Source organism: Phalacrocorax aristotelis, unplaced genomic scaffold (assembly GCF_949628215.1).
Source record: "Phalacrocorax aristotelis unplaced genomic scaffold, bGulAri2.1 scaffold_34, whole genome shotgun sequence".
Classification (NCBI taxonomy): Eukaryota; Metazoa; Chordata; class Aves; order Suliformes; family Phalacrocoracidae; genus Phalacrocorax; species Phalacrocorax aristotelis.
Genome location: NW_027441361.1, coordinates 883952 through 910976, shown reverse-complemented (window position 1 = coordinate 910976; position 27025 = coordinate 883952). Strand labels below are relative to the sequence as shown.

At 46.8% G+C, this 27025-nt stretch overlaps 1 protein-coding gene across 1 annotated transcript; it reads left to right on the top strand.

The window, feature by feature from the left end:
* The first annotated feature begins 1372 nt into the window (after positions 1-1372).
* On the top strand, positions 1373-26582 carry LOC142051429 (protein ELYS-like). Its single transcript, XM_075080563.1, has 24 exons — positions 1373-1828; positions 3037-3290; positions 6062-6242; positions 7030-7237; positions 8510-8626; positions 9589-9673; positions 11664-11814; positions 14255-14387; positions 14475-14656; positions 15131-15192; positions 17854-17944; positions 18032-18121; positions 18284-18428; positions 18929-18933; positions 19199-19294; positions 20062-20155; positions 21630-21753; positions 21883-21939; positions 23153-23299; positions 24490-24677; positions 24849-24993; positions 25088-25201; positions 26213-26360; positions 26446-26582. Exons 1-24 carry the CDS (start codon positions 1708-1710, stop codon positions 26580-26582), a joined length of 3075 nt encoding a protein of 1024 aa, XP_074936664.1. The 5' UTR covers positions 1373-1707.
* Positions 26583-27025: the final 443 nt, after the last annotated feature.

Here is a 27025-nt window from a genome sequence, read left to right as displayed (position 1 = left end):
TCTGGAACCGGTGCTGCGAGGGGCCAGCGCTGTGGGAGCACTGGGAACGTTGTCTTCGCTGGGCTCTGCCTCTGTCAGGACGGCTGCGTGTGTGCTCTGCCCTGAGACACTCGGCGCCTGCGCCCGTCTGTCCAGGTACGCCAAGCAGTGTGCAACAGAGCACACTTTCAGGAGTGACCTGAGGAGCTTTTGCTAGCTTTGCCGTGTTGGAGAGGGACTGCAGCTCCTGCATGCAGGAATAGTCGTGTTGGAGAATAACCATAGGAGGCAGCTGGGTAAAGTGGCTCTAGTGTCAAACGCTGATGTGTCTTGGGTTTGGGTTTTTTCATGTAAAGGGAAATGAAATCTGTGGTCTGCATCAGATACGGGATCGGGGCTGTTGGGGGCTGTATTTCTGGGGAAAATGTCACTGAACCAGTCATTAATAGTAATTCAGAAAGCTCTATAATTGTGATCTTTCCCTGCTGTTCAACAAAGCGGATGCTGTTTTTCTCAACAGAGCATAGTTTTTCTTCCATTTCTTCTTCTTTGGCTTCTTCCCACTCTTTGTCCTCTTTCCTTAGACAATGTGACCCGAGCAGTGTCAGGCAATGGTGTCCCTTCTCTGACCACCAAGTAACTAACGCTTCCCTGAGATCACTTTAGCTTCCACATCTGGCTGAGTGAAAGAATGACGCCCGTCAGCCTCAGCCTCCCTCCGTGCGAGAGTGAGCCTCTACGTGCACGAGGGAGTCCAGAGTTGACTGAGAGTGCCTTGGGTGCTGCCCTTTCTAAAAGCAAAGGGGTTTCTTGCAGCTCTCCTTGCAAAGTGAGTGTGTGGTTTCACACGTGCATGAGCTAGCAGGACGGCTTACGGCCACAGAATGGAGATGGGCAAATCCCCTCTCCTTCTCCCCGGTGCAGTGTCCTGCCTCCTTCCTTGTGCCAGCTTTTATGCTTGCTGGCTCTCTCTGCAACCCCGTTTCACTCTCTAAGCTGGTGGAAATCTCTCTGCTCTTGTGGGTGCGTTCCCTGTCTGCTTGGGGAGTTAATGTGGCTCCTAAGGAGCTCTAAAACGTGTGCAGGTCAGGGCAAGGGAAGGCACAGGGATACAGGAGCAGAAGGAAGGAGCAGATGGAGAGAGGGGGGCAGCAGCAAGGCCTCTCTTTTGGTGGCACTGAAGTGAACCTGGTTTGTGACATCACGTCTTCAGCTGCGACTGACCGTATCTTTAGCTTTTCCTTCAGTAAGCCCGTAACATTTTTGGCCTTTGAATCTGACTTTCATGTACTACATGTCAGTCAACGGTGACATCCCAGAACACTGACTTGGCTGTATGTGATTCTGCTCAAACATGTAATTTCTCAACTTGTTCTTTCTTATTTATTTTCTGGAGCTTTTTAATGCAAAACTCGGTCTCTGACTCGTGCCGTGTTGCTTGACTTGACTCCAGTGTCTTGGGCTTTTTCCCCGTGTTGTTTATCCTGTCAATACCCCTGCGTCCCTTTTTGTTGGTGATCTCGTAGGCATCAGAAAAGCAAAGGATTCTCCTTTTGCTCTGCTGTGAGATCCAAACCTGTCCTGAGTGCCCTTTTGTTAAGGAAAAGAGCCGCAGGAGGTGGACGGGAGATTATTCACGGCAAAGGGATGAAAGTTCTGTCAATCTCAAAAATGTCGATGGCTGTCAGGAGCCTCTTTTTGCATTTTTTTCTCTATTCACAGTGAAGAATGCGAGACCTCGCGGCTCAGGTAACGAGCAGCCTGCTGCAGTTTCCCGAGGTGACCATTCAGGCTCTTGGGGAAGATGAGCTCACCCGAGGTTCTGTGCTGCGTGGGCGGTTTTCCAGAGGTGAGCCTTTTCCTTGAAATTGGGTCTTGCTGTGAAGTTGTTACTGCCTGGAGGTGACCTGAGGCACGGGGTCACAGTATCAGCTGTGTCAGGTTGGTGCTGCTCAGGCGCGTCAGGTTTTGAGAGAACAGAAAGGATGAACTATGACAAAATGATGAAAAATGTTAACATTAAAACATTAGTAGAGTTAAACTTTGAAAGGACAACAGCCTGCGCCAGTCTTGAGCTATTAAAATAACACGGGCAAGTCCGTGAGCCCTCCTCAACTTCTAATTGAAGGAAAGGCAGTTTTCAAAAAAGTCCTGGTGTGGTTTTGGGCTGTATTTATTTGTACCATCATAACATCCCGTGCAGAACTAGTTCTTCCACAGTGTTAGAGAGGCAACCCCCCCTGCTTTTTCTTTCCTAGCCTGACTAAAAACAGAAGGAAGAGGAAAGCCCTGTTAGGCGCTGCAGCCAGGTTTGCAGAGTATTTAATGGGACGCAGAGGAGTGTCCCGGGAGAGCTGCTGAGAGCGGCTGAGCAGATGAGGTAGCTGACTTTGTCGGTGATCTGAAGGTAGCGCTGGGGGCCTGCCTGGGTGTCCGGGCGCCTGTGAAGACCATGTAGGATCTCTCTGTGTGACTGTAAGTGCAGTAGTTGAGTTAATACTCCCTTTGTGTTGGAAGTAGTTCAGTGAAACTAAATGTGCTAACTTCTCTCTGTGATCAGCGTGTGTAAAAGTTGAAATTGGCTCCCGCAGTGCCCATTTTAAGGTAATTCCTTGTTGAAGTCCAAATCCCTGCCCAAAGTAGGCGTGTGTCGAGCAAAGTTAGTAAACTAGAAAAGAATTGGCTGAGATTTTGCCATATTTGAAGTATATGCTTTAGGAGTTGTATTCTCATATGTATTTAGGTGATTTCTAGCAAAACCAAGCTGAATATGGTATAAAGACTAGAGACCAATCTATTGTAATCTTTATCCCAAACAACCAGAATTCTTCAGTGCAGGAATGACAAGTCCAAATGCAAAATAATAAGGTGGTTCATTTTACGATACATTGGTTGAGGATTCAGTGGGTGATTTTCAATAATCGACCGGAATTGGGTAAGCCTCTCTTGCTCTGTGAGGTACTTCTGTTGAAGCAAAGGGGCGGTGATTGTGATTTTCCCGTTGTTTTCAACCCTCTCTTGGGAGTTTGCTTTAGCCAGCCTTTTCTCTTCTTCCAGGGAGAGATGGGCTGGCCTGGCTGGCGTGTGGCCCTCAGCTGGAGGTCGTGAGCGCTGTGACGGGAGAGCGGCTCTCTGCACACCGTTTCAGTGGAGCCCGTGAGCAGCCTCCCACCATCCGCGTGGTGAAGGAGGTTTCCTGGCAGACGGGAACGGGGCTGCTGGTTGGCTTGAGAGAAGCAGAGGGAAGTGTTCTCTGCCTGTACGACCTTGGAACATCAAGCGTGGTTACAGCAGTAGTTCTGCCAGGAAGGGTAGGTCCTTTTTAATGGGGGAAACGTTGTCAGGTGCTGCATAACGCTGTTTCAGGAGCAGCTTTGGAGCGTCTCTTTGCTAGGACGTCCATTTTCTCTATTGTGTCATCATACTGTCACTGCAGAGTGTCCAGTCGAGAGCACCTTGATGTGAAATCGTGGGGTTAACGGTACCGTTATCCTTTGAGTTTGCTGAGAGAGTCAAACAAGTTTTCTGGTTTTACAGTAGAGCACGTAGTTACCTAATTCTCCACTTTGACAAAAAGGCCTTGAAAACTACCTTTTTTTTTAGCCAGAGTGACAAAGACCTCGTCCTCACCCTGCCTTTCAAGTGTTGGTAACATACATGTCCTGAATGGTTCATTATGTCAGAAATACTGTCTTTAAAATATCTCAGACTTCCATGGCTGTGCTGTAGCTGACTTCGGCACATTCCCAGGAGTCTGGGACTAGCAAGCAGGTGACTTTAGAGCAAAGCACATTTTTCTGTTGACTTAGGATGGGCAAAAACAGGCTTCACTGCGTTACCTGGCAGGTGGTTACAGACCGACTTTCAGCCTGAAGCCCTTGAACCTCTGCTTATTGCATATGGTGCTTGTGCCGGTGGGATACTCTGGTGTAATGTTGCTAATTTTCCCTGCCTTCTCTAACCCATAAACTCAAATGACGTCCTTTCCCCTCGGCTCCTTATCTGAATGTAGACAAGAGTCACCTTAAGGTAATGGAACATCAAGGTTCACTCTATCTTTACCACCTTAGAATCTGTGACAGATAAATACTTCCGTATAACTCAGCTTTCCAGAGCGTGATTGGGTTTGACTTGCTAGAATCCAGGCAGGGTTTGTTTGTCTGTAGCGCTACAGTGTGATTGCTGGCAGTGAGCGTTTGTGTGGTGGTGATTTCTAACGAGCTGAGCTGGGTTGGTGCTCCGCTGTGTGGGTTTGCCGATCGTCCTGATAAATCTCAGCGTTTGAGATGGAAAGGCAAGCTGTGTGCTGACATAGACGTGCAGTCATTCAGACTTGTAAAAGCAAACCTGAATTGAACATATTAATGGTATTAAATTGGTTTATAATGGTTGCATGTTTCAGAGCTCTGGAATGGTATTTTCCCCACTCTTCCTGGTTTGTGTGAGGCAGAAGGGCAGCTTTCAGAGTGAGGGAGCTGAGACAGGATTTCTGCGTTCGTTCCCAGAATGAGCTGGCAGCAGTGTAGGAGAGTGTGCAAAGCGAGTGCCTGGTGCCGTGGGAAAATAGGCAGTTCCAGGAGCTTCTACAGGGAAAACTGAAGCGTTAAAACTGGGAACCTGTATGCAAAGGTGGAAAAGGTGGATTTGGGGCCAGTTGTACAACAACAAAACGAGACCTTAAAAGAAAAAGAAGTTAACAGCAACACGGGAACTTTGGCTGATTCTGCAGCACGATATGTGCAGTGTTTCTGCTTTCCTCCTGAGAGTCATCAAGGCTTGGAGCAGCAAGAATTCGAATAATCAACGCACTTTTGGTGGTGCTTTGAGTAGCTGAGAAGATTGGAGATTTCATCTGATTTCCAGGAAGTGTGAAACAATATAAAGTTGTGTCAATTACTGCGGGCACTTCTAGGAGTAGAATTCTTGTGGCCCAAAGGAAAGGTAAATTCTGTAGCAGATTGCCAGGCAGCGCAGTCACAGCAAGTGCTTGATACGGGAGAGGAGAGAACTTTGGGGCTTGGAGGTTTGGTCAATTTTTCCCCACCTCTGGGGAGAAAAACCAATATATATAAAAAAAGGAATCCTTGTGGTGCTCACTGCTCTGTTCCATTGTCGTGTAACAGGTTGGTGTTGATGTAAAGCTCCCTGGTGTCACTGTGTGACATTATGCAAGGAGGCTGAAGGGCAGCCCGTGTTCTTTTGTTGTGGAGCCTTAGTGCAGGAGCCCTCACGTGCTGGTGTCTCTGCTGGAGCAGTCAGGGCTGTCCCGGGAGGGGCTGCAGGTGCTGAAAGGTCTGTCTTCATCAGGGCCTTGTACTAAAGCTGCTGGCAGGCGGCTCCGCGTGTTACAGAGCAGCGTGCACTTCTCCTCAGCGGGAGCTGGCTTTTGGCGAACCAGCTGCTGGGCTTTTTGCCGCTGTTTCGGCACTGAAAACTTTTCTGCTTTCCCTGGTTGCTCTTTTGATTCTAAATGAGGACTGGTGTAACTTTCCCTAAGCTGGTATCTCCCTTCCACTATCTGTAACAATACTCCATTGCCGTGGCAGCGGTGTGTCTCCCCTGCAACTTGGCCGCTGCCGCGTCTGACTGAGAGCCGAGATTTGCCCTAATACCTGTTTGGCAAAGAAGGCGTGGGCTGTATCCCAGTGCTGACGGGCTGGGGGCCGTGGGAGAGCGAGAGTGAGTTTGGTCTTTCTTACTCCAGTCCCTTAAATACGGTCAAGTTTCTTGCATTTAACGGATTTTCTGTGTTGTCTTCGAGTTAATGGTTTCTAAGTAGAAAATGGAACTTGGTAAGCTGTGATAATAGACTGCACCATTGCAGTTGGAGTGAGCTCAGCGAAATCCCTGCAGGAAACCCAGTAAACGGAAGGCAGTAACGGATTTTTGTACCGGACATTTTTGGGGGTTGGTTTGTTTGTTTGTTTTGTCTGGATATAATTGGGATCAATGCTGTGTTTTTAAGTCTTACAACCCTGTATTTACTTTCTTGCTTCTGATGGGCTGGTTCTGGCTTCACTTTTGAGTGATTTCTATTTAGCTTGTCAAAGAGCTTAAATACTAACTTGTAGTTTTCCTGTAGGTAACTGCTGTAGAGCCCATAACCAACCCCGGAGGAGCCAGCGTGAGGCCTTGGCACCTGCACCAGGCTCTGCAAGGGTTTTGTGGCGTGGCAGCGGTGGCGACAGATGTTGGTCATCTGCTTGTGGTGGACCTTGGTTTGGATGATCTCTCTTGCAGTCAGAGGGAGAATGAACCATCGGGTGAGCTTGCGGTTTCTAAACTTGAACGGAAAAGTAAGAAAACTTGTGTCTTTTAAATCAACAACACGCATCCCACTTTGAAGCTACTGCTGTGCAGACGTGTATGGCTGCTGATTACAAGTGGCGGTTTGACATCGTCTAGTCCTGAATGGATTAAAAATGGGAGTGGCTTCATACTCCTCCTAAGGTTACAAATACCCCCTCCCACCAGGGTCCCTCTGTCGCGGTGACTCTCGCCAGTGAGGGGTAGGAATTTGACCATCCGAGTCGGTGCAGCTGCCTGACAGGAAGGTGTGTCGGACGTGCCCTATTTCCTGGGAATGTTCTTCTGCTTCTGTTCATTGACTTGGGGCAAAGTTTAGGCTTGTTTTTTAAAGTAAATATGCCTTACCAAAATCCCTGCATTTGACCAAACGGAACCTGTACTTGGTGTACTCGGATTGCATACGCTGTTTTTGCTCTTACAAGAGTGGCCTCGGGAGCTGGTGTCACTTCAAGTAGCTTCACCATGAGGCCCAAACTCCTGATGTGCAGAGCCCAGGAAGAATTTGTCTATGGAGGTTTCGCTTTCACCTGGTTTTGAAATAGGAGCGAGGATACCTGTCCAGTCAGAGAGTTCCTATGTGCTCTGAATGCGTACAAAATGGGAAGAGCAGACAAAGTATTGCATCAATGGGTATTTTGCCGGGGATGGTAGAATTAGATCATACATGTTGTCACGTCAGTGTTTCAAATGCAACCTGAATGGCATAACGCATTCCTTTATTGTGTGGTTTTGTGCGTGCAGGTCTAACAGTTGTCACTAGAGCTGCTGCTGGCGTTTCACAAGGAAGAGCAACCGTGACCAGAGCAGGGAGACATCTCTGCCTTCAGTTACAGTGTTCTTCAGGAACAGCAATATCGACCCTGTGCTACATCAGCAGAAGCAACCAGCTCGCCGTGGGTTTTTCCGATGGCTCCCTGTCACTGTGGAATATGAAAACTCTGCAGCGGGAGTAAGTCGGCCTTTGCACTTGGTCACGCCTGGAGGTGCAGGGCTCTCAAGGCTCTGCTTGAGGAGGAAGTCTGTTAATTTAAAGAGCCCTTTTTCAGGGAGGGAAATGTGGAGTGTAATCTTGGAGTGTTTAGGAATCCCCTTCTGAAGTAACCATTGAGCCATACCTGGATTCAGTGGGCCGCCTTCTCCCCAGCGGGCTGGGATTGTTCTCCTTATTGTGCCTGTGGGCTGAGGAACTGCGGAAAGCTCCCTTCTCTGGGTTCTGTCAAGCAGTTAGGGCGTGAGAGAGCTGCTTTCCATAAGGCAGTTTGTTCCACCAGCAGTATTCAGTGACAGCAGGAGTTGTGTGTGTTTCAATGAAAGAGATTGTAGACATTATTTCTCAGAACCAGCTCCTGCAATGAGGGCACCCATTGAAAGGCTGAAGTATGTTAATGATGGGATTGTGGTGATAATATTCTTTAAAGCGTCCAGGTTGAAAGGAGTGAGACATGAAAGCTCAAGAGCTGATCTGTGGCTGAAAAGACATTCTCTCCCACATTTCAGCCTCGACCAAAAGAGGGGACTGACCCATTCCAAGGCAGCGATGCATGGGAATGAAAGTCTGCTTGGAACACTTGGAGGTGGAATAAGGGTCGTGTCAAGGGATAAGCAACAGAGAAATTAGGGAGATGATTTCAGCTCTGCCAAAGAGCAATCCCCCCTGGAATATCTGACCCAATTCAGATCGGGATTCACTTAAGCAAATCTGCAGTGACTCACCGGGAACTATTGGCGGCATGAATAGAGAGTGGAGGGATAGTGAGGTGGCAAGAATAGATTGTGAAGGTGCAAAGAAGGTTCAGAAGTCTGGAGGAGAAACGCTTTAGATAGTCCAAGTAAAGAAACAAGACACTACTGGTGTTTGGCACTGTTTTCAGCTTGTGCAGAAGAGAGGCTGCATTTTCAGTTCAATATTGAAGCAGGCGACAAGAGTAGGAAGAATCTTTTGCCTGGCAGCTGAAGGAATCTTTCATGTTCCTGCGCCGCAGGCAGAGGAGGAGATAAAGCCAGGTTATTGCCCGTGATGGACAGTAATTTCCTCACCTCGTGGCTGTTGCATCAAAAGCAGTCGCTCCCGTGACTCCCTTGTTTGAGACGGGAGTGTGACCTTCTGTGCCTTGAGGAGAAGCACATCAGGGGCTCTTTGCTCAGAAGATGCTTCTCCCCTTCTACAAACAGGCAGGGCCACCAGGCTCACCTGCTTTCTTTGGTTTTTTTAACCCTGCAGGCACCACTGTCAGCTTGAAGGAGGAAGGATTCCTGTCTGCGCCGTTACTTTTCAAGAGCCTGAGCATGATCCTCGCAACTGTTGCTACTTGTGGGCTGTTCAGTCGACGCAAGAAAGGTGAATAAAAGCTTACTATCGGCCACTGATTTTTCTTTTTTTTTTTGAGTATTTGTTCACCTAGAGTTCACCCACATGTATTTGTTTTGTTGAATTAGCCGTGCAGGAGATTCTCTCCGGTATGGAAGGAGCTGACGGTGCGATTTGTACAGGATGTAACAGGGATGAAGAGGGACCTACTAGTTCCTCCCTGCTGAAAGGCAGCAAAGCGACAGTGGCTCTATTTCTGTGCTGGCATTCTTAAATGGCTTCCTTTGTTTCCTGATGACTGCTTCATGGTTTGCTTGATATTCACACCGTGGTGTTAAGATACCATGGAGCGCAGTGGAGGCTGCAGCTCCAGAGCACTAAAGGTGCGGATCCACCAGCCTGCTGCCCCTAAAGGAGGAGGTGACAGCATGGCCGGTTCCCTGGTGCCAGCCTGAGCCTTGGTGAGCCAGCTCAGCTCGGCTGGCAGGGAAGGTGTTCAGCAGCCAAGTCGGTGGTTTCCTGCTGGGCTAATGACTGAAACGAGGGTGTGGAAGGTGCCGTGTGTGCAGGGGAGGGACTGGAGCTTTGGTGGGAAGGGAAGGGGAGAAAGATCTGCCCCCTTCCGCATCAGCAAGCTATTTACTCAGCTCGGCTGCTCATGGAGTGGCAATCTTTATCAGTTTGACTGTAAAGCAGTTTTGATTGCGAGCTCTTCAATGTGAAGAACTGTTCCCAACCATTTTTATTCCATAGAACACCTTGAAGCTTCCAGATTGTATGGGTAGCCTTTGCCCCAGAAGCTGTTAGTGTCCAAATTTCCTCCTTTGTGGTTTGGTGGCTAAATGTGACCAATTCTCAGGTTTTGGGAAGGGCTGTTTTTCTTTTGAGCCAGACAATGCTATTAAGGAAACCTCAGCCTAGATCTAAGGAAAGGGTAACGAGGACTATAAAGCAGCTTTGTAACCAAATGTCATCATTTATACCTTTTCCAGTGAAGGCGATGCCGTGAGTTTACATCTGTTGCAGTTAGCGTTCGCAGACAGGAGGCGCTTGGCTTCAGGACAAGTCATGTACGAGGTAAGACGTGCACGTCCGTGAAAGGCTGGAAAGAGTCCTTTTCCCTAAGGGAGTATCAGTGAAGTTGGCAGGGGGAATATTGACCATGACAATTCAGAGATGACTTAAAAAGAAAGAATCTTTTGCTGAGTCTTCCTGGGCACGGCCTTTGTCCATACTTTTTGAAAAGAAGTCGTACAATTTCATACCGCCGTGTCGTGTGTTCCAGCCAGGGCCGTCTGCAAAGAGCCCGTATAAGTTCAGTTCCTGAAGAGGCAGCAGCTTTTACAAATAAAATGATTCTTCATTTAAACACCAAGTGAATGGCATGTAGGAAGAGAAGACAGGGCTTTGAGTAGCTCTGTTTAACCAAACTGCAGAATTGAATAAGGTTCTGTCTGTCTCCCTTCCTTAAAACACGGGCGTACAGCTTTATTCTGTTCCGGTCTTCAGGTTTAAATTCTTGCTTTCCCTTTGAGCTCTGTCAGCAGGACTTCACATGACGCTCACCTGCAGGGTCTCTTCGGTGCTGGTCCTGAAACTTAGTAGCTCTAGAGAGAACTCTTTCTACTTTTTGGCTGCGTTACCTATGAACTCTGCTCTTGAAGCCAGCAAAATACGCAAATACAGTAAAGAGTAGTCTGATTTGGTCAAAAAAGTATATGTAAATTTTTAGAAGTGGCTCCAAAGAGGTTGTGTTTAAAATAGAGATGAAGTAGCCTTACCTCTCTGTTATCTAACAGATAGAAGACGCGTTTTTAGAATGTATAATTTTATTCAGTGTTATGCCTGAAACCCTTGCAAAATCTTTTTGATGGGAAAGTAATCTTAATTCAGAGCATGTCTTTCCTGTTGAGGTGCAGTAGGAGAGGATCTGTGCTCTACAGCCTTGATATTTATTAGCAGTATTTCCTAGAATGGTTAAGAGAAAGCTTGCCTGTTCTCAGAGTAGGTGAGTTAAATGTAACATATCAGGTCATACGAGAATGGATTGTCTCGTGCCAGCTCATGCCAGTTCCTTCTAGAGCTCTGAAACTTTAGGAAACTTGGGTAGAATGAGGTACAATCAATTTTTTTATTTTCTGGTAGGTTTTTGGAGATTTTTAGCTGCTTAGCTTTTGGTTTTGTTTGGTTGGTTTTTAATTGTAGAGCTGCTCTTTGTCCACAATCCACACGCCCATGTGTTGTAGGGTAGATCATTTGACCAAGTGCTGTATTTGGAAAGACAGTATTTCAGTCAATGCTTGCTTAGCGAATGGTGGTCTCAGAGGTTCCACACAATCCTGCTGGAGTTTCTGTAGGTCTCAAAGTAGTTTGCTGACTCTGTAGGGATTTGTGATCCTAAACGCCTTGCCCACGTGCATGCCATGTCCGCTGTGTTGTTTTGCTGTTGGCTGCACTTGGTGAAGGAAGGGAGGCATATTTCACCCATCAGTCCCTGAGGAGGTGAGAGGAGGAGCTGGCAGGAGCTGACGTGGTTTGAGAGAAGAGTGTGACTCAGTAAGAAGTTCTCATGGCTACTCCCGAGGGATGGGCTTTCACTCTAGCGGTGTGTGCCTATAGATAATGCCTCGCAAGAGAGCTTTGGCTGCTGGAAGGCCGTGACTCCTCTAACTTCATCAGTTCTGTGATCAAGTCATGGAACAAAGCGCTTTGCATGCCTATGTATGGCATTATTTCAGATCTCCCTTTCTAGCTAAGTACGTAGGTTTGTGAAGAAACCGGGATGGTGCAGGGAATTCTGCAAAACACATTTAGAACCAATAATGTGAGGGAAATGCTCAGTTTTGAAAATGTGCAAAGCTTTTACAGCCAAACTTACCCGTTACGGTTTGACACTTAGTTCTCTTGCTTGTCAGCTGTAGTTTCTCTTTGCCATCAGATTAAGTGCCTGGGAGAGATACAGTACAATATGCAGGTTCTAGTAGACATAGACATTCTTTCCTACTGAGGTGTAATGTCTGCTTTTCTCTCAGAATGACCTTTCTCTCGCCTGTGATTTTTTCCGCAGCGTTTGGCATCCTGTGTTGAAAAGTACAGGTTGGATCTGGCGGGCGGAGCCTTTCCCTTGAGAGGGCAGGGCAGCAAGACCAAACTACTCAGCTGTCGGGCTGTAGAAATCTTTCCCAACTGCATTGACAGAGAAGACAGCGTTGATGAAGGTTTGTTCCTGATGCCCGTGTTTGGTGATTCTAAACGAAATGGTTTTGGCATCCAAGCAATGAATGCTGTTCCGTACCCACAGCCTGAAAGTCTTCAATATCTGTATAGACTAACTTCTTGGGCTTATTTCAAAGGAAAAACTGGGTGCTGAAATTCTGTGGGACTTGTTAAAATAAACCCTATTTTTCCCTTCAATGCTTGCTGACATGCTGTAGCGATGTATGGTGGGGTCACCTGTATAACGCTTGTCAGTCATTTTATTGCTCCTGCTCTCGTCTTTGAACAGTAAGATCATCCCCTCCATTGCTTAGGAATGTTCCCTCAACTTTCTTTTTTCCCCTCTTCCAACCTATGCCTGCACCTGCATCCAGCTGGCGGCCGGTCAGGAGTGCTGTTCCCCAGGGCTCGGTGTTGGGGCCAGATCTGTTTGATGCCTTCCCCAACCACCTGGATGAGCTGGCAGTGTGCCCGCGTGGCCAGGAAGGCCACCAGCATCCTGGCTTGTATGAGAGATAGTGTGGCCAGCAGGAGTAGGGCAGTGATCGTCCCCCTCTACTCGGCAGTGGTGAGGCTGCACCTCGAATCCTGTGTTCAGTTTTGGGCCCCTCACTACGAGAAAGACACTGAGGTGCTGAGTGTGTCCAAAGAAGGGCAGCGAAGCTGGTGAAGGGTCTAGAGCACAAGGTTTAGTTGGGATCTTAGGAAAAATTTCTTCACAGAAAGGGTTGCGAAGCAGTGGAACAGGCTGCCCAGGGAAGTGGTGGCGTCACCATCCCTGGAGGGAGTTAAAAGACGTGCAGATGTGGCGCTTTGGGACAGGGTTTAGTGGTGGACTTGGCAGTATGAGGTTTACAGTTGGGCTCGATGATCTTAAGGGCCTTTTCCTACCTAAATGATTCTACGAGTCTATGATCTGCCTGTGCACTTTGCCCTCTCTGTGTCTAATAGGTTCCTAAACCTACAAGCTCTTAAAGCAATAGCTTCTGGCTTCCCTCGTCCGGACCGACAGTTAAAACTCCTCTGGTGTCTTTCATTACCTTGCAATAATGAGATGTGCATCTCTGGGTTTGCACATCCAGTGATGCTCTGAGCACATCTCTGAGCCGGCTGCAGTGATAACTTTCACAGCCTTTTGTTTGGGTGTGTGAATGCCCTTCCCTCTCTTCTTACTGGCCTTAACTTATGTCTGCTTGTTACAAAGACGACACTGGCATGACTTTCTAGGCTATTTGTGTTTATTAGCTTTGACTTAGTCCTGAAGAGGCAGCTTCCACCTCTTTTGGGGTGCCACCCTCTAACAACAGCGTGTCAAAATCTAATTAAAACTCCTTTGGATTTTCTCCACTTGTGTCACGATTCTGAGGAGAGGGCCTTCTAAAACTTTGTCAAAAACAACCAACAGGCGCACCCACCAAAAAACCCAAACCAAAACCAACAAAAAAGGCCCTTTCGGTCCCCTTTTCATGAAGTCTGAGGCATGGAAAAATGCTTGTCATTTTTCTGATGGCTCCTCATTAGCTTTTATCCAGAAACTATTCAAGTTGTAGGCCCACATGAGCTTCTGTTGGATGTGGGTTGAGGTTAGAAATGCAGCTGGCTTCTGATTTATGAAACTAATTGACATCTTCAAAGGCAGTTTCAGCGGCTCACACAAGTGAAAGGGCACAGAAGTTCACGATGACACACAGTAAAGCGTGGGAGGCTCCCTGAGCAGCCCTGATGAACTCAGCAGAGAACAGAGACCCATTTTGCCAAATGACCTGTCTCCTGGTTCCCTGCTCTGTCAGGGTAAAGGATGCACCCCCCACTTTGCTCACATCTGGAGAATGCCTTCTCCCCAGAGGCGACAGACCATGCCACTTCTTGAGAGAACCCGAGTGTAACATGGTCAATGTTTGATGTTAAACTCTTTGTTCCAATCTCCTGTTTGTTGGGGTTGGATTTTGGTGTTTGTTTTGTGTGATAATTGTGTTCTTTCATTCTGACTGTGCTGGAAAGGAGCTATTCGTAACACTCGTAATCGAGTCGAATCTGGAAATTAATCATGCCAGCTGAGTGATCAAGTGTATATGACAAGAATTTGTATGCTTTCTAAAAGCAGCAATGTATGTTTTCCTAGGGTGGTGGGTTGGTTTTTGGTTTTTGTTTTTTTCTAACCATCTTGATGCACTCTTACTGTATGGGAAACTTGATTACCTGACAATTGTGTATTGGATTTGTCTTAGGACGGATACAGGTTGAACTCGCAAAGGGGGGCAGCATGACTGAAACCTATCACAGAGGTGATGCTATGGTGTACATTGTTAAAATTCTTCTTAGTCAAGTGTTGCGTTTCATGAGTGACGTAACAGAATGAATCCAAAATAGAAAGTGATGTTTTGAAAATGTCAGATAGATTGTATTTTCTCCCAATAAGAAACAATGTCTTGCCTTTTCCAGTCATATCTCCTGGCACCAGTGTCTCAGTCTTCAGCTGGCAAGTGAATACACGCGGCCAGGGAAAACCATCTACTTATTTGGGTGTATTTGACTTTGACTGCTGGTATCAGGCTCAAATGCCAGGCTCACTAAGGTAGGTTTTTATGAAGCTGGTTTCAGTATCCCTCCCCATAATTCATTGGAAAGTCGGCGTTTAGCTTCTGCGCTTGTTTTCTTTCAGGCCAGAAGAATCCCTTCAGGACTGCCCCTATTTTGCACTGTGGTCACTGGACGCTGTAACAAGCACGACTGCTCCAAACCTCCTTCTGGATGTTGTGGTGCAGGAGCGCAGCCTAAGCTGGAGAGTTCCTCCTTCTTATCCACAACCTGAGCTGTGTTTTCATCCAAGCACCTATAATTTTGGTAGGTATTACACGGCTTTGAATAGTGATAAGGTTAAACCGAGCTCAAATGCCATTTATTGGTTCTCCTGTTCACTGTTTGTCACGCAAAAACCCACCCAAACCGAAACACCCCAACCCCCCACCCACCCAACTCTGGTGACGTTGTACTGACCAAGTGTGTGCTGTTGTGACACCTGCCTGACAGGCGGCTGCGTCTGGGGGTTGGGTGCTTCTGTAACGCAGCCCGTGAGGTGGTGCTGGTGACCAAATGAAATGACTCTGGGCTGAAGCTCAAAGCGCAGCACCTCGATAGCCCCGGAGGGAAAATCTCTACACTCAGTCATCGTTTTTCTAAAAAAGGCTGTAAGTGATGTCATGAGGAGAACGGGTACTCAGTTGTACCTTTCCAGAGGTTGCTGTGACAAAAATGTAAACTGGTGCCACCATCATGGTGAGAGTATGGAATGTTGTCCAACGTTCGTTGTCTCTGCAGATGGCACGTGCCTGCTGAGCTCTGGAGTTGTTCATGTGACGTGCAGCGGCTTCCAGAAGGAGGTGATCTTTTACTGTGTCTTTATTGAGAATGTCAAGAGATGGACCTTCCCTAAGCTTTCCATGGCGCTGCTTTCGGTGTCAGGGACCATTTAATGCTCCTCCTGCCCATCCACATGCGTAACTGCAATTGTACCCTACCAGTTTTATCAAATGTAATGTTTGAGTTCCCCTCTTGGGAGTGTAAACCCACCGTTGTCTCCTGTTGAAGCACAATCAGGGCCTGAATGTCTAGAAAGGAAGAGAGTGCTGCTCTAGGAGCAGGAAGAGAAAGTCGGGGAAAGCTGTTCCTTCTCTCTCATCAATGAGTGCAACTGCCTGCGTGGTCCTGAGTTCGGGTTTTGATCCCTGATTACCTTGGAAAAGAGGACAGAACGGAGAAAAGGAAGCATCGTTCCCTCAGAACAACCTTCTACCCCGTCAGTCTCTCAAAGCATTAGGTTCCGTGCAGGACCTGACGATGGGGGTGTCTCACTCGGATGCGAGTAGCTGCGAACATCTGCTTGCGGGACTATACCTGATCATTTGCTTCCAAGGCAGTGAGCTGCAGCAAACAATTGCTGTTGGCAGCTCTACCCGATGACTTCCCTGTATTTTCCCTTCATCGGTCGGCTTTGCTGCAGCCTCTCAAAGCAGATCTTCACCCCTGTAGCCTTTGCCTTGTGCTACAGGTGCCCAATTGACTCCTCTGGGACTGCCCTCTTGTTGCTGCAACACCTCAGTCACCTTTAGCTCGTGACACCCACCACCTTCTCTCTGCTTTATCCCACCGCAGTGACTTCACCCCCCTCCTTCAGAGGTTTCCCATTTGCAGGGCACCAACCTTTCTCTCTCCTCTGAAGGATTTCCCTGAGAGATGCAGCCTTTGTGATGAAGAACCCATCTTCACCCAGGCAGGCTCCAAGCGAAATGCTGAGCGAGCGAGTCATCAGGCAGAGGAGCACTTAGTAGGAAGGGGAGAGCAGGCTTTCCCTGCCCTCATCTTCCTCTCTACTGGATTCCTCACCAGATCTGTGGGGGTGCGCTGGGGCAAAGAGCACTTGTGCACAGTGTGGTAGCTAACATGAACATCTTGGCAGGTTGGCCTGGCCCATAGGCTGTCTCTTTTGCAAGCCTGATGTAGGCTCTTCCATTCAGATTGGGTGATCTGATGTCAGCTCCACGTTGGAAATAATTGGGAAATGCAGAAATTTGTCACACCCTTTGCTGAATTGAGACTAGATCATTCAGAGGCTTGTTAGGCATTTGAGCAGGGATTGCTTGTGAATGTGAGTAAGACAAATCTCAGAATTAGGGACAAGAAGCTTGGTTTGGGGTTTTGTTTGCCACCGTAAGTTGTACTCGGTGTGTTTCCTTGTCTGAGACTGGTTTTCAGAAAAAGATGGAAATCTGATGTGTGTATTCGAATGTGTAGAAATGGCTTTGAATGTGATGATTTTATTTAGAAGGGAAAGATACTTCTGAATGTGCTTAAAAAGCCAAAGAAACAAGCAAACAAAAAGCAAAAGCCCTAAAAAGGAAAATTTGCTGAGGGCTCAGTCTTGGGCCCCTCGGGACAAGAAGGACATAGAGTTGCCGGCGCGTGTCCAAAGAAGGGCACCAAAGCTGGGGAAGGGTCTGGAGAACAGGTCTCATGAGGAGAGGTTGAGGGACCTGGGGTTGTTTGGCCTGGAGGAGAGGAGGCTGAGGGGAGACCTTATCGCTCTCTGCAACTGCCTGACAGGAGGCTGTTGTGAGGTGGGGCTTGGTCTCTTCTCCCAGGTCACTAGCGATAGAACGAGAGGAAACGGCTTCAAGCTGCATCAGGGGAGGTTTAGGTTGGATATTAGGGAAAATGCCTTCACTGCAAGGGTGGTCAGGCGTTGGAAGAGGCTGCCCAGAGAGGTGGGGGACTCACCATCCCTGGAGGTATTGAAAAGACATGTAGACGTGGCACTTGAGGGCACGATTTAGGAGACATGGTAGTGTTGGGTTGACAGTTGCACTCAATGATCCTAGAGGGCTTTTCCAACCTTAAGGATTCTATGATTCTATGTTTCGATGATCATTTCACCTGGAAGAAGTATCAGAACACCAGCTGCACTCAGCTACTCCTTAACAGTGCACGTCTGTGCCTGCCTGTGCTTTGCCCTTCTGAAGGATTGCCACGGCATTAGAACACAGTGTTTGAAGCACCTAAAACTGAAACCTATTAGAACATCAATGTTTCACTTCTTTTCTGTCGTTTTGGGAAATGACAACTTAATGTTTGGGGTGTCGTAACTCCTTCATGTCTTCATAGCCTGGAAAGCTGCTTGATCTTGGCTTCACTGCTTCCATGCAAACGTTGCAGAGTTCTGTTTGTTCTGTCCCCTTCGCGCATTCCTGATGGCAAACTTCTCTGCACCCCATGTGCCATGGGTATAAGCAGGGCACGTTGCTGGGAATAGTTAATTGGAACGCAGTAAATTGAGAGGATAATGCAGAGGCATGCAAATAAAGATTAGAATTAGCCTTTGGGAAGTTGTCATGTCATGGGGAAAATTCCATGTGCTCCTCAAAGCAACAAGCAGCCCAGCCTGTGATGCCTGAGTGAGTGTAGAGTTAGAAACAAGCACTTACTGTTGGTGGTTTGGATGTTGAAAGCAGGTAGGATTCTCCTTTGATTTCGCCTGTTACTTTTAGGAGGAGCAGTTAGAGGCGGTCTTGTCAGCGGCTGCCCAGACAGGTTCTGTAGGGCTTCTGACTGGCTGCATTAAGCTTTGGACATCTAAAGGTAAGACTTGTTATGTGGTTTTTATGTTGCATGGTTTCTTCGTTTGGAATTCTTGATTCATTTCTTTTTTGTTCTCTCTTTTTAAAGAGCAGCCAAGTTCTGCTGCTAATTTAGAGTTGGCCCTTGACTGGACGTGGAGCAGAGTGATCTATACAAAAGGCGCATTTGAGCAAATCTGTGAGTACTAGTGCAGCCATGCTGCAAACCTAGAATCAGTCTTTCCAGTTGAGCTTATTCAGTGATCTGCTGGTAGATGGTCTTGCCCGCAGATCTGGAAGTGCACTTTGAAACTCTGAAATGGCTCTGTAGGCTAACGATTTCATACTTGTTCTTGAAAAGGTGTTGCGCTGTTTGACGGCTCCTGCAGCTCCACTGACCCGCAGAGGTTACAGGCTCTGCAGCACCGCCAGTTGCTTTTGAGCAACCTTAGCACAGTCTTAAACTGTTTTCTAACAGAGGCACAAGAGCTCGCTGGAAAAGGTTTGTCACAGTATTTCTAACTCTCTGGTGTGTCTTATGAAGATTTGGAACGATGCTGGGGCTGTAATTGTGGAAAGAGGAGCTGTTGTTGGTTTTGCTGATTGGCAGAAAGTCAAATGTAGCGGGGAGAAGGGGCTTAAATGGGAGGGGTTGGGGCTGCCACTTAACGCGCGTTGAGTTCAGGGCACGAGTTTGTTGGGGAGCTCGTGCGAGTGGGTGGGGAGGCTGTGTTCAGCAAGGAGCTGTGCAAGCACCCGGCTTGAAATTACAGCAACGGGATGTGGCACTGTGACAAATACTCCCTTTGATTGTCAGCTAGCAGTGCGTAATTGCATGCAAATATTGGATTGGAAATTACTAAAATCAGAGAGGAAGCCTAAATGAGTAACATGTGAAGTGAGTTGCATGAGTTTCTGTAGCTGTTTCTATTAGAACTTGTTCCTGGCATATTGAGGAGAAAAGAGAAAACCCCTTTGCTAGAGTAAACCTCTCTGCTACGTGAAGAACAGGTGCCTTATCCATGAGTGGATTTAGTAGTTCCGACTTCACTTTTTTTTATTAAACCTTTAATGAATCTTCTTCTTTGTAGGGGTTGCTTGTGATTGTGGGCTTTTTCTTCAGTTAAGGAAGTGATACGGAGTGAAAAATGCACAGGCAAAGATTCCTACCGTGTTATTTTTCTACTTTCTCTTTAGTGCAATGAGGGGAGTTTTATAAAAAACAAAAGAAATTGCACACCAACAGTCCTCTTAAGCTTCTTTTCATGTTTTGCAGACTTGACAAATAAGCTGGCGGTGACCAGCCTCGCAGCTTTGTATGCACGAGTGGTCCTCTGGTTCTGTGGGTCCCGTCTCCTGCCAGAGGGCTCAGGTAAGCCTAAACTGTCACGCATCTGTAGCAGTCAGTGCTTCCTATGAACACGTGCTTCCCCGTGGTTTTGTCAAGGCTTCATCAATACCAAGTCGTGCCAGTTCAGTGACAGCAGATGCTGAAGTTCTGCTGCTGAAATTGAGATTTCACTGTTTTTTCAACTCCGTCGTGTAGAATGATGGAAGCAGTTTCTTTCCGGGGTGTTTCTCAGAAACAGCACTAAGCCTCTGAGTGAAGGAGTTGCTCGTGCCCACAGCTTGAAATCCTTGGGATTGTAAACAAGTAACTCCTAAAGCACCAACACGGGAATGCTCGATTTTACAGTAAAAGCCTGACGTGCATGTTTTGAACTTTTTACGGATTGTTTGAGGAAAAAATACACCTTGGAAATAGTTCATCATTTGGATGGGTTATAAACCCTATTGTCAGCCTTAACTGTCTTACGCATGTTCACATGACATGTTTAAAAACCCATTCCCTTTGAGAATTGGGGGGTTTTTTTTAGAGTGAACTTCAGCTGACACTACATGTTCTGGATGCTACATCACCTGTAAGCTTGAAATGGCACTTAGGACAAGGAGGAATTGACTCCTGTGTCGTAGGTCTCTTTTAGCAAAGGCAGAAGGAGGATGGGCTTCTTTCAAAGTCGGAGGCTGGCCTGTGCTTTTGATGCTCAGCTTGTGTGTTCTTCTGTCTTTTTAGTCAAAAACTGTAGGTTGAAAATGTGATATGACTTCTTTAACTTACTTCTTATTTATTGCCTGTAGGTGATGAGATGCGTTTCTCTAGACCTTTCTACAATTATCCTCTGATTCGGAGCTACTACGCTGGTCATCGACAGAAACTGGAGTGTTTATCAAGGTAGGACGTGCAGGAAAGCTCTAGAGCAGTTCCGCTGCAAATTCAGAAGCGGCAGCAAGTGGCTTTTCCATCAGCAGCTGTATTTGCTATGCTTCATGCGTTTGCTGGCAACACTCTTGACTGGAGTGATGCGTGTGTCCTGCTGAACAGAGAGGTTCCTTTCCTGTGTTGAAATGTTGATATATACCTCTGCTTAGTGCCCTTTGTTGGTGTCATCATTGTTTTGACGTGCATGTAATTCATTGGCAATTCTGTGTCATTTGTTACCACTGGAAAAGGTCGTGTGGTGAGGACAGGATCAGTCACGGCCAGGTCAGCAAGGCACGGCCTTTGCAGAGCAATTGTTCTGGACACAGAAGAAAGCATGTTTTAGAAAAAAAAAACCAAAAAACAAAGCAAAAATAATCTCTCTCAATGACCAGTGATAGATGGCGATAAGGGGATTGGCCCAAATCTCCTACTCCCAAGCACCGCGGTGTCATTGAAGGAGATGGGCAGAGTCACATGCAGCTGGCACAGCCAGCGCGCTCCTGGCTACTGGATAAAAGTGCCTTCCTCACGGGAACTGCCTTTCCTGGGCTGGCTCACGAGCATAATGGTGATGTGCCTTGGGTTAGGTGAGAACAGATTTTTCTTTGGCAACTGTTCTGTAACCTAAAGAAAGTCCTCAAGTAGCCGTGGCTGTGGCACTGTGAACAAGGTGCAGCAGGAGGAGCCCAGGTGGAAGCTGCTCTATGTCAGGCGTTGGCTTTCAAGCTCCTCTTCCTGCGCGTCCTTCTCAGGTAACTCTCGTACAGGCTCACGGGCTCCTTAGAAGCACCACCTCCAGCGTGCTGCTTCTGCTCGTCCTCCTCGGGAAATGAAAGGCTGGCGTCGCAGCCCGCAGGAGCCTGCGATGGGCTTCTGAGCAATGCCGTGTTTAACAGGCCAGCCCTCCGTCACTGTGATGGCATGTGCAGAGGCACAAACGTGCTGCTTCAGGTGATACCAGAATTCAGCTGTGGGCTCAGCTTTGTGACCGTGACTGTTTTTCAGTAACAAAAGCGAGGTGCTGAGACCAAAGGCTGACATTTCCGTGCTGTGGTCTCACCGCTGTGTGTGGGAACGCTCCCACTGGAGGCGTGGGGTTTGGGTTAGCTTTGCTCACACTGCCCTTGTATTACAAGTAATGCGGCACAAAAGAAAACCTGAAAACTAAAAGGTCGCTGCAACTTTCCCCTTAATAAGGGAGCTTTTTGGATTCCTATTTGGAGCTCCTTTAATAATTCACTAGGATCTAATGAGCACCTTTCACCTGACTCCAAAATTTCTTTCCAGTCTATTTCAAGTCACGATCATGCCTTTGTCTGTTTGTTCCTTTCTTGGAGTCGTGGGAGCTTTAGCTGGGTTTGTTTTGGCTGGAGGAAATCTGTGACACCGAGAAGCTGGAATTAGTGTTTTCCTCTGTGCAAATCCTCGCTAGGTTTTGTTCCAGAAGAAAATGGGACTCTGACTGCCTGATGGTCGATGGCATGGTTTCCCAGTTAGGAGACCGAGTTGAGAAGTTGTGGCAGAGAGATGAAGGAGGAACGGGGAAATACCCACCTCCTAGTTTACGGGTGAGTGTTGTGTTCGCTGAAGGCAACAACAACAGCCACAACAAACCCCAGCCCCAGCCCAGCCCTCCCCCAAAGCCAATGATTTCTCAAAGAGAGGAGTTTTAAAAAGCTTCTACCTTTTCATTCCAGGCACTGCTGGAGCTCTATTTGCTAGAAGGTGTTGAAGAAAGCCACAAACATGCAATTGTATCCCTTGGAGTTATTTCTGTTACACCTCCAGTATACGCGCATCAGGGGTCTGAAATGTCTGTCACCTACGTGTTCGATGCATTTTCTAATTTGTGCTTCAAACACACTGCGGATGAACACGTGTAGTTAAGAATTAAGTCGCAGACAGAAGCATTGTTTGATTTCTTTGTACTGTGGATTTTTTAGGAATTTTTAAAATGTTTTGTTGCAAAGTCTTTTCTGATGTGAGAAAACAGGTCTACTAAGCAATGTTAAAGGTAGAAAGCTCCCCTAGATTTTCTCAAAATGTAAACTGTTTTTCATTTTTGAAGCACCCATAGCTGTAGCAAACAGCTGCTTCCTCAAGCGATGCACTAGAATGTGCTGCTTCAGAGCAAAAGGATTTCTGACAGCGGTTTACCAGGACCTGATTTTGCTGAAATCATCCATTTTCCAGCACAGCTAAGAGGGCTTGCTTTTGTGCTGTTACAAGTGCAGGCACACAGAATAATAGAGAGAGAGAAGGGAAAAGTCATTGGGCAGAAACTGAATTTTTAAGCTGCCGAAATACACTGTGTTGCTTTGGTTGTTTGTTGCCTGAGCTGAGAGGGGAGCCTAGAGAGCAGGGGCTTTAAAGCTGTTGCACCCCGGAGCTCTCTGATGAGAATAGACCCCCCAAACCAGCTGTCAGAAAGAGAAAGTGACACTGCCGATGAGTGATCCACATACTGGTTTAAATCCAGTTTTAATCATTCAGAGCTAAGCTGTGCTGTAAGGACACCCGAATTTCACTTGTTTTATATACGCTGGAAAGGAGGGAAGAAACCAACTGTAGAATTTGTTTGCTTTAATAATCAAGCATTGGCCGTTCTCATGTTTTGAATGTCCAGCTGGTGGCTGCAGTGACTAAAGAGGGAGCCTGAGTTTCCAACAGAACTGTTTAAATATCAAAAGGCAACCTTTCTGAATGCCTTAGAGAAATCAGAGAGTCTGTCTTTCTGGTTATTTATTCAGAATGCAATTTTGTTGTTAGGGCCTGACTATCTTCACGTTGCAACAGCATAAAACGGCAAGACTAATACAAGAGTATTTTCTGCGTCCTACCACTATGATATTCTTATTTCCTTTTATTATTTATTCCTATTATATTAATCATAGGAATAATATTATTTCATGTGATAAATTGTTGGTCTTGCAAATTTATTAGCCTTAATTAGATACTTGATATCAGACAATTTACTTGCTGCTAGACATCATACATTCCTTTCCGAACAAAACAGAAACTTCCGTCGACTCCTTCGCAGCTGCCTTTGCCATCCCTTCGGGCCTTGTTAAGCTTATCCAAGGATTTTGGCTTCTAGACCACAAGGACTATGAAGTAAGCATGTGACAGTTTAGTTAGGCATACGTTGTAGTGCAAGGCTATGATCTAGCAAATGACTTTAAAACCCTGGTGCTTAGCTAATAACAGGTGATAAAACATGGGAAGCTTCTTTTGTAATCCTGCTTCAGCAGCACCTTCAGCAATACGTGATGATCTGCAGTTTGGTTTTAATTACGATGAGAGGAAATGGATTAAGACAATGAAGAAGTCAGCGTTAATAATGCTTGAGATGTGAATTGCCAAAGCCGTCTGTTCAGGTTGTTCTCAGCAGAGCAGTCGAGCGCTTTCTCAAAAGCAGTGGTTTGGGTACTTTAAATAGTCAAATGACCATCCTGGCAGCAAGATTTGAGACAGAAGACCGCAAAAGTGACTCTTCAATCTAATTCATGTTCCTTCTGATGCTGAGGGTTGCTCTTTGCCTGTCACAATTTTAATACAACCTGTCTGGGAGAATAACTTGTATTTATAAGAAGTGATGTTTGCCTATGGGGATTTGGTTACCCTAGCCGAGTGTGAATCACTCCTTTTAAAAGACTCTGGTTTTTTTCTGTATGGCTAACTGATTTTTTTTTCCTGCAAATAGTAAAGAATTTATATTTACCTGTCCGGTATCAGGGACATTCACCCTTACTGAAGAAACTTTTGAACAGTTTTGTTGTGTGCTTGTGTGTCCAGTCTGATCCCCTCTATACAAACAGGATGTGGCCAGGCTGGAAGGGGCCCAGAGAGGGGCCACCAGGATGATCAGAGGACTGGGAAGCTGCCATACGAGGATGGGCTGGGAGAGCTGGGTTTGTTCAGCCTTGAGAAAAGGAGGCTCAGAGGGGATCTCATCCCCATGTACCAGGACTTAGGGGGTAGCTACAAAGAAGGTGGAGACTCCCTTTTTACACGGAGTCCCATAGAGAGGACAAGGGGGATGGACACAGGTTGCTCTTGGGGAGATTCCGACTGGCCACCAGAGGGAAATTTTTCACACTGAGGACAGTCACCGTTGGAATAATCTCCCCAGGGACGTGGTTGACTTGGCCACGTTGGACACCGTCAAGAGTCGTCTGGACAGGGTGCTGGGCCATCTTGTCTAGACTGGGCTCTTCCCAGATAGGTTGGACTAGATGATTGCTGAGGTCCCTTCCAACCTGGGATTCTGTGATCTTAGTAAACCTGATCTCCACCTTCTGCAGAATTCCCTGGCCCTGCTCTTTCACCCAGCTACAACCAAACCTGTGTCGTGGCAACACGTGAGAATTCTTCGGTCCCTCATGTGCCAAGGAGAGCATAGGCGAGCCCTCAGATACATGCAGGTGATGAAGCCACCATTCACAAGCAGTTGTGAAGAGCGACTTTTCCTCACTGTGCTGTTGTCCAATAGGTAAAGAAATATCTGCCACCATTTTGGCATTGAAATACTGTGAAAGGTGGAGAACAAACACTAGAAATCACAATCCCCTAAATTTCCTTTAAACTTTGAGCACAATAACTGTGGGGCATCTTTTTAGTTATACTATTAATACACCTTTACATCTCAAAAAATTAACTACAGGTGCATGGCGGAGGCTTGGGCTCTGCTGCAGGAAGACGCCGCTCAGTTAAAGGAGGAAGAGCTATTAAAAGACATGTATGACATCTGTCGGGAGATGGGACTAGTGGGAGACTTCCTGAGGCTGCCTTTCACAGACTCTGAACAAGTAAGTGTGGGCAAGAGGAAAATCTGAATCCCTTCTTTGCCAAGAGAAGAGGCAGGGTCATCATATATGTTTTAAAATGTGTTATTTCTCATAGAAGTGTTTGGAGAAATTTTTACGGATTCATGAAATTCTTTTAGCCCGGCATCTGCAGCGTGCCAACTGTATGGCAGCAGCACGGCTGAACCAGGCGACGAACGTTCATCTCATGGTAAGCGTAAAAGTCCTGCCAAGTGTGCCAGTTTCTCTCAGGGGTTACTGACCGGTTTAACAGCGCTCAGTAAGAATCCTGCTTTCTTTATCACACCCTTCTTTGAAATACTTGCAATAAGCCTCTGCACCTTACGTTACAGCTGAACCTAAAAGTTGAACAGAATGTGTCACTACTCCAGAGCTACCCCGTGCAGTTGGAAATTCGGTGTTCCAGGCTGTTGTTGACTCCACTTCGAACAGTTTGTTTGTGTCTGAGGATTAAATAAGTATCTCCTGTCAGCCACTCTTACCATTCAGTTATTCAGGGACGTACGTTATGTAGGGTTGGGATGATTGGAAGTTGTTTGGGTCACTGTGGAATGAAGAATGTGGTTTATGTCATCTCCTGTATCTCACACGCAGCTCTGGGTGCCAACCCACAGGCAACATTTGCATCATGGGTTGATGTTTTTATTATTTCCTCAAGTTATAGCGTGAGGTCTGCAATTCCACAGCTTTCATTTTACCACTTTTTGGACAGAAATTCTTACCTAACTTCTGTATCTCAAAGTAGCCATATCAAATTCTGTGTTATGTGAACTTCTGTTGTGGTTCTGTGATCCATGTGCTGCTTTCCGGAACCATAGTTCTCCAGGGAAGCAAACTTATGGGGTGGTTCTGGAAGGTTGAGGTCCTGCATTTGAAAGCTTCCATCCAGGGGGAAGGGGTGTGTAGGCAGCTTTCTCTTCCTCATTTTAATCCTCACTTCCTCTTGTCCAACGTAACCCGCCACTGCCCTGGAGATTCAGTCACCTGGGGCAGTGGCGTTTCAGGAAAAACAAGGGAAAGGCTGCTGTTTTGTCAGCCACGTGAAACTTGTGGGTGCTGACAAGTGTGTCAGAATGAGGTTCTGCAGGGTGCCGGCATGGTTTTACCTTAAAGTTGTAGGTTCTGCTATTATTCTAGTCTTCCTTCCACTTGGCTAAAGATACAGGGTGAAACTTCTTGCTTTACGCTTTTTGTTCACCAGAATGATCATGCTCCTCGCTGGAGACAGAGAGCAGTTGCCAGAAATTCTCTCTCGGCCCAGCACGGCAAGACCCTTCCTAGAGGTCAGAGGCAGCTGGCTGTAGAGAGAGCCAAGCCTTACCATCTGCCTTCGTCCGGACCAAGAGAAGGTAATTTTTAGGGGGGGAATATAACGCACAACTAACCATCGCATTGATTGCACAAGGCTGATCGTTTTTCCCTCGTGCTTTACAGCTGCAAGACCAAAGCCATTCTCGACAGTAACAAAACCAGCTAATACAGGAAATGTGCATCCACGGGCACCTTTCAGCAGTCGTGTGTTGGCCAAAGTTAGAGAGTTATGGGTAGGAAATGAGCAGAAACCCAGTTGAGAGAGAGTTTTTCTGTTATGATGATGTTTGTTATGCAAAATACATATATTTATATTATGGTAAATATGTTTAGAGAATTTAAGAGAGCTGAAACTAAAACAATGATTAGCATCAAGCTATTGGTGTACACATCTTGCTAGACTTGATTGTGTGATCAAATAGTGATCTCTTCCCACTTGCTGACACCTTTCTGCTTTGTTTCTGCCTCTTTTACTTAAAAATAGGCAGAACGGTAAAGAGCAGGAAAGAGGCCAGTAGCTGTCAGATGATTTTCCTACAGGTGGTGTGGCCAAATCAACCTCAGTTCTGGTATATTTGGACTTGAGGGCAATGAAGGTCAGTTACTGTCCTTCTCTACTGTCCTTTTGCCATGAGAAAAGACCAAGACCTTGGGCAGATCGTACTATAAGGACATGCCCAGCGTGCAAATAAGGCCGCAGATA